At 32.1% G+C, this 10,953-nt stretch overlaps 1 protein-coding gene across 1 annotated transcript; it reads right to left on the bottom strand.

Moving 5' to 3' along the window:
- Positions 1–930: 930 nt before the first annotated feature.
- LOC145629049 (nuclear transcription factor Y subunit A-10-like) lies at positions 931–5,958 on the bottom strand. The gene is made up of 6 exons (XM_081681526.1): positions 5,819–5,958; positions 4,808–5,056; positions 3,260–3,378; positions 3,110–3,175; positions 2,526–2,663; positions 931–1,814 (listed from the first exon to the last, which is right to left on the bottom strand). The coding sequence occupies exons 2-6, from the start codon at positions 5,007–5,009 to the stop codon at positions 1,413–1,415; spliced, it is 927 nt and encodes a 308-aa protein (XP_081537652.1). The 5' UTR covers positions 5,010–5,056; positions 5,819–5,958; the 3' UTR covers positions 931–1,412.
- Between the last annotated feature and the right edge of the window lie 4,995 nt (positions 5,959–10,953).

Below are 10,953 nucleotides of genomic sequence, written 5' to 3'. Positions count from 1 at the left end.
TGTTATATTTACATATATGATTTCAAGTAAGGTCATGTACATTGAATTTTAACATCGCATACCTGTGTTCACTATTTTGAGATTGACATTTTCCTATATAGTGTCATTACCCATTCTCGTGCAACCTAGCTTATCAGCACATACAAGTTCCATTTTCTGAATTCACAAGCTTGTAGCAACTTATCAAAATTTGGCCCCCCATTATAGCTTCAAAAGAAACAGGTCTATTACCCTTATCTAACAAGGAAACAATGATATATACAGAAAAAAGCTGGGAGATTCTCTTTTCGAAAAGGCAACATTTAAGAATAGCGCGCACTTTACAAGTACAGCTTTTAAAGGTATGAAAACCTAATCTAACAACATTATTCTAACTTTTGCTATTACACTCAAAACCCACTACCAAAATTACTTTTAATAAGAGTAACTAAAAAACTAACTTTTAACTCTGCAATGGTATGAAAACTTTTTAGTTTTTATATCATACTAAATAGTAAATACAGTGTATTTCAAGATAAGTTTTTGTTAACTTTTTTTTCGTAATCTACATCGAAATATTAAAGATTAAACACGTATACTGCAAACTGTGTAAAAAGTAAATTAAAAATGACAAAATAGGAGGGAGCAACATTTTGAACTCTTAGTAATGCTGTAGACCTGTAGCAATTCTTGTAGGAAGTTGGATTTACATAAATTCAATCTGCTCAGAATAACAGAACTACGGAACTACCATCATTCAGATCATACCTGAAACATCATCCAAATATATCATTTTGAGTTATACAATTCGAAGTAATTTTGAGTAGCTTCTTGCTCCTGCATCAAAAACATCCAAAGGGTTGGCCTTGTGACCTGTAGATCGAGACATAACACAAGCCACTTCCAATCGAAGTGGTAACTTCAGATATACAGGAGAGAACTCATTTGACAGGTTAAAAAAAAAGTTTGGAGTTATATTACAAATTTAAAGTAGCATATACACATAACAATCCAGCCACACAAATAGCATGAGTTGGCTTTCGAAGTTTAGCAAAGAAAGCAATCCCAATGTCATGAGTTTAAGACTTCAATAACAAAGCAATATCACAAACTGAAGTAAATAAACCCCCTTAGGATTATAATTTTTTTTAATATGATACAGAGAGGCCTCTTGTCACTGCAACCGCTCTGAAGCCAAGCAGCTCTAGAGTTCGAACCGAGCAACAATGAAAACCTCATAGCCAAAGGATGACTTGCCATTCGATAACACAACCAAATGGAAGAGAGAAAGAGAGAAAAGACCACTTAGAGGAGCTTTATACATAATATGCAACCAATACTCTTCTGTAGCGGCCAAAGGGACAGGATGATCGCTAATCCAGAAACTATTCCACAATTAAAGCAACCATCCTTTTTAATGTCCCTTTCCTCTCTTATACTTTAAAAAGGTTGCAGCAGCCATCAACTGCTGTAACCCAGTTACTGCCCTGCCGATTTCCTTCCATATTTTGTAAAGGGTGGAAAGCAAAAGGACGGCCAGGATTGATTCCGAAGCAATCAAAATCTTTGCTGTAATACATGCTAGTCACTTCAGAGCCAGAAAAGTTTGGACTTTTGCAATCAGAAACTTCCTTTGAGGAGTTCAAGTTTCCACCTTCAGACTGAAGAACTTCGGAGCCTGATGAATGCGAAGAAAGAAAGGTCAGTTGATCAGATGTCTTTTTTGTTTCCTGTTTATTCTTCACATTCTCAAGATTCTTGGTGTTGAGGAAGCGTCCACCAGCTCCCCTTGCTCGACGGCAAGCATGGCGGTGCCTTGATTCATGAACATATGGCTGTGATTGCAACACAAACAGATGAGTTTAGTATACAAGTAATTATATGTTACTCCACGCAATACATTTTCAAAAATCATTTCAAGTACGGAGTAGTTTATCAAACTATATCTGGAAACTAAATTCATGAGACTGTCATCTATGGCGGAGAATTTTAAAGAAGGGAGAAGCAAGAAAGGCAATCTGTTAGCCTAGGAATTACACTACTTTCTCTTTATTTTGCAAAACCAAAGTACATTAGCACTAAAATATTTCAAAAATAGATAGATAAATATACAAAAACCCCCTTAGAAGTTAGAAACACCAAATACAAACCTTTCCAAGTAATCATTGGGATACATTATCAGATAAAAACATTACTTAAACTGAGAGAACAGTAGAAAAGTAGAATAAACATGTATTATGTTTTGGGATTTCATCACAAAATGACCTTAGGCTTCAATGCATACTGAATCAAAAACTCATTTATTAGTGATGCAGGTAAATAAGTAGTAGTAAATAAACATTTTGACACATAAATTGGTGCAATGTGCAGAGTTGTTTCACCAACCAATTGAGAGCATATATCAGTTTGAAAATATATGAGAATGAAAGGTTTCCAATATTTTACAATTGAGATAGAATTAAAAATCAACTAAACTGACTTTAAGAAAAGAAAATATAATTGGAGACTAACAGTAACAAATGCATTACCAAATCTCAGAGTGGTACCTTATCCTTAGTTGACCGGTTTTTCAACCCTTCCTTTGCTCTCATTTTTCGGCGACGCATAATCCCATGATACTGTTTAGGGTTTACATAAATAGGCCCGTCTTCAGTTGCCACACTAAATGGAAGCATAGCTCGCCCCTAAATTTCAAAAAGGACAATTCTTGTCACGAAACCTTGTATTCCATATGCAAATAGTAAAAAATTTCAAACATAATAGACCAGTGCACACTAGGAGCAAAATGGAAGACCACCAAACAAGAATTAGCTAGCTTGTTCACCCTTTAATTCCGGAGAATGTGTATGAACAAAAATATCAAGTTACGGTGTATCATAGCATAGACTAGTACACCACAAACAAAAAAATAGTGTTTCATTATAATAACAAAACAGACAGACTCTTGTTAAACATAAACATCATAATAATTCACACTTATTACATGATGCACAATCAGGTAAATACCCATAAAACTGCATGAGATTAGATTTTTTTCAATTAGTATTATATATATCCTTAAACATGACAGTTACAGAGAAACACTGAAATACAAAAGGTGAAGATAAAAAAATTTGGAAAAGCAACAAACCGCAGGCTGAGTCCCATAAACTGCATATAATCCATGGCATTGATCCAGAGGATGATTTGCATAGACCTGAAGAGTTTATTTGAACAAGATTAGTATACTAGGAAAAGAAAGCAGCTTTATACAGTTAAGTTTATCAATAGAAAGACTTACCATTGGCTGACCAAGTCCAAGCTCAACATAATTCTTCTGTTGGGGAAGAGGGAACTGCTGGAAACTGTTCATTTGATGATCACGGCCATTGTTTTCTTTGAAAGAGTTCTTGTTATCCTCTGAACACAAGAATTAAATTAATGATCCAACCAATAGTATTACAAGTTTACAACATAGACAAAGAAAGCATTACAAAGAAAAAGAAAGAAACATGCTGCCTGATATAGGAGCACAGTGAGATCTGCTTCTTGCCTTGAAGTATAGCATAACCTCTGCTTCTTAACATCTAAAAAGTACAAACCAATGTAGTGGTCTAGTGCATGCAGGGTAACCTTAGAATTTTATGAAATTACTCTATTTTCATCATTAGTCTATCATGTGACATATGGAGTTGGTGGACATGGACTTGGTGATTAAGCTATTAGAAAACTGATTACATGAACCATCGGATTGAGGAAGATAGAATAACAAGACTTACAACAATTAAGATGTGTAATAAAATCAAGCAAGACTTTAGCACAAGCCTTCAAAATATTTTTCCTCTCAAAATTGACAGTGTATAAAGTACAACAATGGTGTTACAGGAAACCAGGCAATGGATCAAACAATAATTGATATTACAAGAAATCAATTGTTTTCTATCCATGACAGGATGAAATGTACACTGGAAGCAGAATTACCCTAGGGTTCGCTAACCTTTTATTATGTCAACCTATTTCATACATCAAAATTTTGGAATTGGTCATGAATCCTCACTGATCTCACTAAAGAACGACAGAACAAAGAACAAAAAAGCATTCTAACTAATTTTTGTAAGTAGTGCCTTCAACTTGAACTCCAAAAATGACCATAGACAGTAAAAATATCCTTCAAAAGTTTAATTTCTTCCTTCATACCATGCCACTTAAATGATGCAGTTTAAGATATTGGACAAAGAGTTAGAAGTCTTCCATTGATTTAATTGCCTGCCCCAAGATATTAATATTAAAGTACTGCTTCAATTAAAAAGCAATGCCAGTTCCAAAGAGCAAAATCACACATTTATACTCTATCATAAACTCGAATAATGTGCTGAATACTTTAACCATGTTTATTACAATTTTCCTTCATCTCACTATAGAAGATTCCAAAGTAGTTTATACCATAATGCCATATTTCAACATCGTAAATGTGCTAAATTTAGGGGTAAAAAGCATAAAGTTGTTTTCAACTCTTTGTACTTAGCCAGTGAAAGAGCTTAAAGTCAGATTGAATCATACACAAAAGTACTGTTAGCAGCAAAAAGAAGCCCTAAATTGAGATTTTTTTTTTTTTTTTTTTTTGCAATAGTCTAATCAACAAACCAGAAGACTACCACAAACTGGACAAAATATTTATCCTCAATACAGCAATAAGATATTTCAGGCCACAAAACAAGCGTAAAGTTTTTGTCAAATTGAGCTTTCCACATATTACATACATTATATAATTGTGATACTAATGAGAATGTAACATGGCTCACATACACAAGAGCATAAAGCTCAGAAAAGTTGAAATCCAGAAAATTACCAGCAGAAAAGGAAAAATGGAAGACCCCTTGTTTTTCTTTCTCAGATGCTCCATTCATCATGTGCTCCGATTTTTGGTGCTCTCCAATCCAATCTATTTGATTGAGATTCGATGAATTCATTTCATCTTGTGATCCAGCAGCAACCCACCAAGGCATAGACCCAATAGACGAAATCTGTCGATTCGTTCCACTCTTCTGCATCCCTATATACCCTTTTAATTGCTCTTTCCAGTGTACACCCTATTCACCTGTAAGGAATTTCATTGACAAATCGGAATTAAACCCCGAAAATTAAGAATGATATCCACTAGCCTAAAGTATACAACAGATAAAAGCAAAAGACTACAGCAATCAAAAGCTCCACTCACCAACCTTCCAAAAAGATCTAGATTTTTGTGGTAAAAAAATAGTCCATTTCATGACAATATAGCTCAAAATCCCCCACCCCAGGACAATATATATTCTCTTGAAACTTAAAAAAAATGAAATTCCAACTAAAAATACAGCATAAATAAGAAATCAGCCATAAAATAAATGATCCAGTTATTATAAATAATACTAAGAGGGAGTGTTTCCTGCAAATCTTAAACAATCTACAGTATAAATCAACATAATCTATGCTAAACCTCAAAAAATAAGATGAATTTTATCATGACATAATATGAAAAACTAAAAACCTAACATCCTATTATGAAAACCACCACTAACAAAAGAAAAGTGCCCACCAAGAAAAAATCATCAAAGATTCCATCTTTTTTAACATTAAAAATAAAATAAAAAATCAATACCCACTTAATTAAATGAGCAAAACACAAAAATTTACCCATTAATTATAACTAACACGCAGAAATAAGAAAAAAATTTATTAAAGATTCAATCTTTACTACAATGAACAGTACAAAAACCCACTAAAAGAAGAACACAAATAATTAAGCAAAAAAATAATTACCAAACCATCATAATGAAAGAAAAGGAAGCAGGTAAAGAAGAGTAAGTGAAGAGATGAGTACCGTTGTAGAAAAATCAAAGAAATAAATGATGTTAAATTAAGGAAGTTGAAATTCGACCCATAATATTATGAAGAAAATCTAGTCTCAAGGTAGGAGACATAAAAAAGAAGGAGAGAGAAAATGGAAGAAGATAGAGACTGGGTTTGGTGTTCTTATATGAGACTTGTGGGGACAATAATGGAGTAACCAATCGGGTAACGATTTCATGCAAGGTTCTTTATTTTTTTTTTAATTAAATTTACAGTATTAAAATTAATAATTATTAATGATGATTTAAAAAGCACTATGATTTTTTGGTTTTTTGTTTTTATTGATTTATATTAGTCGGTATGAAGTCTCACGATTGTAAGTTCGAGGACCCGACCCCCTAGAGTTGGGAGAGGTTGGGTGTATGAGGATAATGAAAACTTGACCCTACTTTATTAACCTAACTAGAGTGTATCCGTGCAAAATGCACAGGATATATTTTATATTCAAAAATTTTTGTATACATCCGGTTTATACTAATATTAGTGTACATCGAGCAGTATAAGGGTAACTTTTAGCTAATTTTAGAGTAACTTTTTGTCTTTTTTTGGGTAACTTTAAACATAATACAATTTTTATATAAATCAACAAGAAAAGTTTTATAAAGGTAATTTAATTACATTCAATCACTAATAATTGATTTTTAGTCATTTAAAATGTGATTTTTTTACTAATAAAGCGTAGATAATTTTTATTTGAATTGGGTTACTTTAACGCATATTGGGGTAACTTTTATTCATTTTAGGGGTAACTTTTAATCACTTTAGGTTATCTTTTAATGGATGTACAATAATTATTGTACACCCGATTTTTTTAAAAGTTTGTGTTTTATATTAGAAACAATTAAATATATAATATAAGAAAAAATATGTTTCAAATAGGGAAGTTGATTTGATGTAGTAACTTAATCCATTTTTTTTAGAGTTGTTGTGGTCTGATCTGCTTTACAATGCTCTGTTCAAATCTTCTCTATTGAATATTAGTAAACTGCCGACACCTGTTCTGCTCTGCTGAAATATGATATTCATTCACTGCTTTGCTACAAAAAAATTAAAAAATAAAATAAAAAACAGGGATGACTCTTATATGCGGGTGGTACTTTGTTAAATCTATAGAGGTTACCCGTTCTGTGTTATAGGGGTTACTTAGTTGTATCATACAGTCTATTTTTTATCTTTTGCAAGTAGTTATTGATTAACATATGTTATATGATGTAACTATTGATTAACATAATATCAATAGCTTGTTGATGATTAGGGAAGTGTAGGTGTGTTAAATCTATAAAGGTTACTTGTTGTGTTAAATCTATAAAGGTTACTTGTGTTCTATGTTATAGGGGTTACGTAGTTAGTGTCATAGGTCTATTTTTTTTTTATTTTTTGCAAGTAACTATTCAGTGAGGTCAGTCACGCAAATAGCGTGCTGTACATTTTTTATTTTTTATTTTTATTTTGATGATTAGGGAAGTAGAAATTGTTTGTAGGACAATCCCCAAAACATATGCATACAATTGAAGGGTTGGGGATTTAGAGTGCTATGGTAATTGTTGATAAAGGAATTGTGTATCCGTGCTAATGCACGACATGTATTATACGCAAAAGAAAATAAGACAAAGTGAAATGTTAGTAATGTTTTTTTAAAAAATTGAATTTTTATTAATTATTGCAATTCCTTGAGAGGAAATAAAAAAGTGAGATGGGTAGTTATTATCCTTATTGATGTTTTTTTGTTTTATGTTAAAAAATAAATAATATAATGGGATGGGTACTGGGTAGTTATTGGTTTGTAAAAAAATAAATTTAACAAAAAAAAAAAAACCCTCAAATGCATGAGATTTGAGTATTGGTGATTTGGAGGGTTGTGGTGAAGTGACTCTGCAATTATATAATAGATTTAAATGTCGTTTAATCAATAAAGATGTTATTAATGAGAATCAAACTTCCAACGAGATATTAAAAGTTTGAATTATATATTACTATTGGATTGTGATAGATATTGAAGAAAAAAATTTAGAAATATTTGATATTATTAATCCCAACTTTGGGATATTTACTGTTAATAATCTTAATTATCGATTATTCTTGAATAATACAAACTTTAAGTTTCGTTTTCTATCGAAAGGATGACGTGTGACCTGATTAAAATATTAGATTTTTTTTAAAAAAAACAACACCAGAAACCACCGTCTCCCTCCCTAACCCCACCGAAAACCACATCTTCCCCGAAACCACCTACAATCCCACAGCTTCCCTTGAAACCACCCACAGCCCCACCCCCTTCCCTTGAAACCATCCGCATCCCCACCCTCTTCCCTTAAAGCCACCATTTTCACCCCTTGCTTTCCCCAAAACCACCACAACCTCACCCCCCTTGCTAAAAACACCATAGCCCCACGCCCAGCCTTCCCTCGAAACCACCACACCAAAACCTAGGTTTGTTTTTAAGGTGGTTTCAAGTGCCGAAACCACCACATTTAAACCTAGGTTTTTAGGTGGTTAGGGTTGGATTTTTGGTGGGGCTAGGGGAAGGGATTGGTTTTCGGTAGGCGTTAAGAGGATGGTTTCAGGTGAGGGGATAAGGAAGGGTGGTGTTGGCGGTGGGGCTGGGATGGGATGGGGTGGTTTCAATTTCTCTTTTTTTTTTTTTCTTTTTTTAACATTTGTTTTGTATATTTGTTTTTTATTTTTTGGATCAATGACGTGTTAACATGAATCCAATTAACCTGGTATAGTACTTTGTTGACTGGTATAATACTTTGTTAGAAGATAACACCAATTAAAGTTGGGATTATTTAGAAATAAACGATAATTGGTTTATTAAAAGTAAATGGCCTGAAGTTGGGATTAATAGAACTAGTTTTTCCCAAATTTTACATACCAATCAATTAACAGTCACATTGTAATCAATACTTCCCAATTTGAAATTTTCTTAATCTCATGTTATTGTTAACTCGATCACCAATGCAATAATTATTCTATTATTTTCATCCATATAACAGTATAACACCATGCATAAAATTACTTTATATTATGTATTAGCAATTCACTATATTCATTATTCAATTATTTATGGATTAACAATTTAGTACCGTGCCATAAGAAGTTCACTAGCTTTTATATGTAGTTGACTAGTTGTTTACACTGCGTGATCAATCCCCACGGAGTTACTCTATTAAGGTTATAGGGGTTACTTATTTAGAAATATAGGAGTTACATTGTTAGTCTTTCAAAAGTTACTTTGTTATTTAAGTGTTACTCAATAAGTATAATAAGAGTTATTTAGGCACTGTACTAGGGGTTACTTATAGAATGTGACTGTATGATCAAAGTAATTAGATTTTTCATACACAATTTTTTTTTCTTCTTTATATATTCTTCAAGCCATAATCATGATAAGCTTTAAATATTTGTTAAAGCTATTATATGGCAACAATTTTCATATTAGTGAATTTATATATAGATCTTATAACATTTTTTTAAGTTTTCGACTAATCATTTGTGATAGAAGCCTATGAGAGGTGCTTAGCTAGCTCGAGTATTCATTTTAAGATATTATACAAGTGTATAAATTTCTTAATGGTGATTGCATACATTTTAATACTCCCTCTGTGTTTAAATAAGTGAAACTTTTTGACTTTTTGTACTGTTTATCTAATTTAATTTGGCTAATGTTTGTGATTTTTTTTAATGGGAATGTTTGTGATTTATACATAAAAATAACTATAGTCTTGCGGATATTTGTTGAAATTGTCTCAATAAATAATTTATTAATATTCATCAATTGTTATAATTTTATTTGTTGATAATTAAAGATATTATCAGCCAAAGTGTTACATGGACATACATGTACAGGAAAACGTTTCAAACCAAAGAGGAATAATCAAATAGGCATTACGTGCAATCGTGCATCATCAATTGCTAGTATAATAAAGGGAGGTGAGTTAGGCGGTTGAAATATGCAAATGCTAGTATAATAGTCCACTCCAAAATACTTGTACCAAGTACGAGTATAATTTAAGGTTAGATTAAGAAAAGAATTGGAAACCAACCACTTTAAAGGAAATGGATTTACATTAAGCATTATTGGTTAGTGGAGAATGATAAGTAATAATTCCATTTAACAAGCCGGTGTAAATGCTGTACAGAAGGAGCCTTAACTAAGTCATAATACCTATTTAAAATTCTAATTAATCATTTTAATGACTTAGATGATGTAACTAATGATGTATTGATTCGACTAACTCATCAAGTGGTATGCCTTTTATAATTATTTTTTTATATTGTTTTTAAGAATAATTTAATCATTTTAGTATATCTCAGTTGTTTATAGATTTTAATTTAGTTGCACTTGTTACTCCTTTCGTCCTTATCCATTCTACATTTTCCTTTTTGGTTTGTTATAAATTATTTTCTTGCACATATTGTACGACAATGTTGTATCTTTGTTTTTATTTTTAAAGTTTTGCTTTACACCTTCCCACATATGATTGAGAAAAAGGAAGTGAGTATACGGATAGGTTGTGGACTTGTGGGTATACTCAATTTTATTTATTTATTTTTTATTTATTTTTTTTTTTGCAGTCAGCAATCATTCTTGGTAGAGTTGGTGGAAGAACTCACTTGTGATTTTAAAGTCGCGAGTTTGAACATCACCAACTACATTTGCAGCTAAGCTCACTCAACTTGTGAGATATGCTGATTCACTTTAGTGCTATATCTAAAGGTCACAAGTTTGAATCTCACCATCTACATTAAATTAGAAGTAGTGGTTCCTTTACATTTTTCTCAAAGCAGGCCAAACCCAATCAACTAGAAAAAACTTCAGGTTTGGGTAGAATATAATGTAACACCCTAGAAATTCTTTCCTTTTAAAATACCTGTTTTGCCCTGTTTAAAACTTTAAATAGGAATATCTAAGATATTACCGCCATCGTGTAACGGTTAAGGCAACTATCCAAGACACACAGCGGAAGACTGATTTCAAAACATTTCAAAACAAGTCAACATTTAAAATCAAACACCAAAAGTAAAGTCAAACCAAAGTCAAACAAAATAAAATAAAGTCAACTACAACTTGGAACCACTGTAGGCCCTTATTAAAACAAAAAC

The sequence above is a fragment of the Chenopodium album genome, chromosome 4 (genome assembly GCF_948465745.1).
Source record: "Chenopodium album chromosome 4, dcCheAlbu1.1, whole genome shotgun sequence".
Taxonomy (NCBI): Eukaryota; Viridiplantae; Streptophyta; class Magnoliopsida; order Caryophyllales; family Amaranthaceae; genus Chenopodium; species Chenopodium album.
Note: the sequence above shows the minus strand (reverse complement) of the source record. Positions and strands in the feature narration are given on the sequence as shown.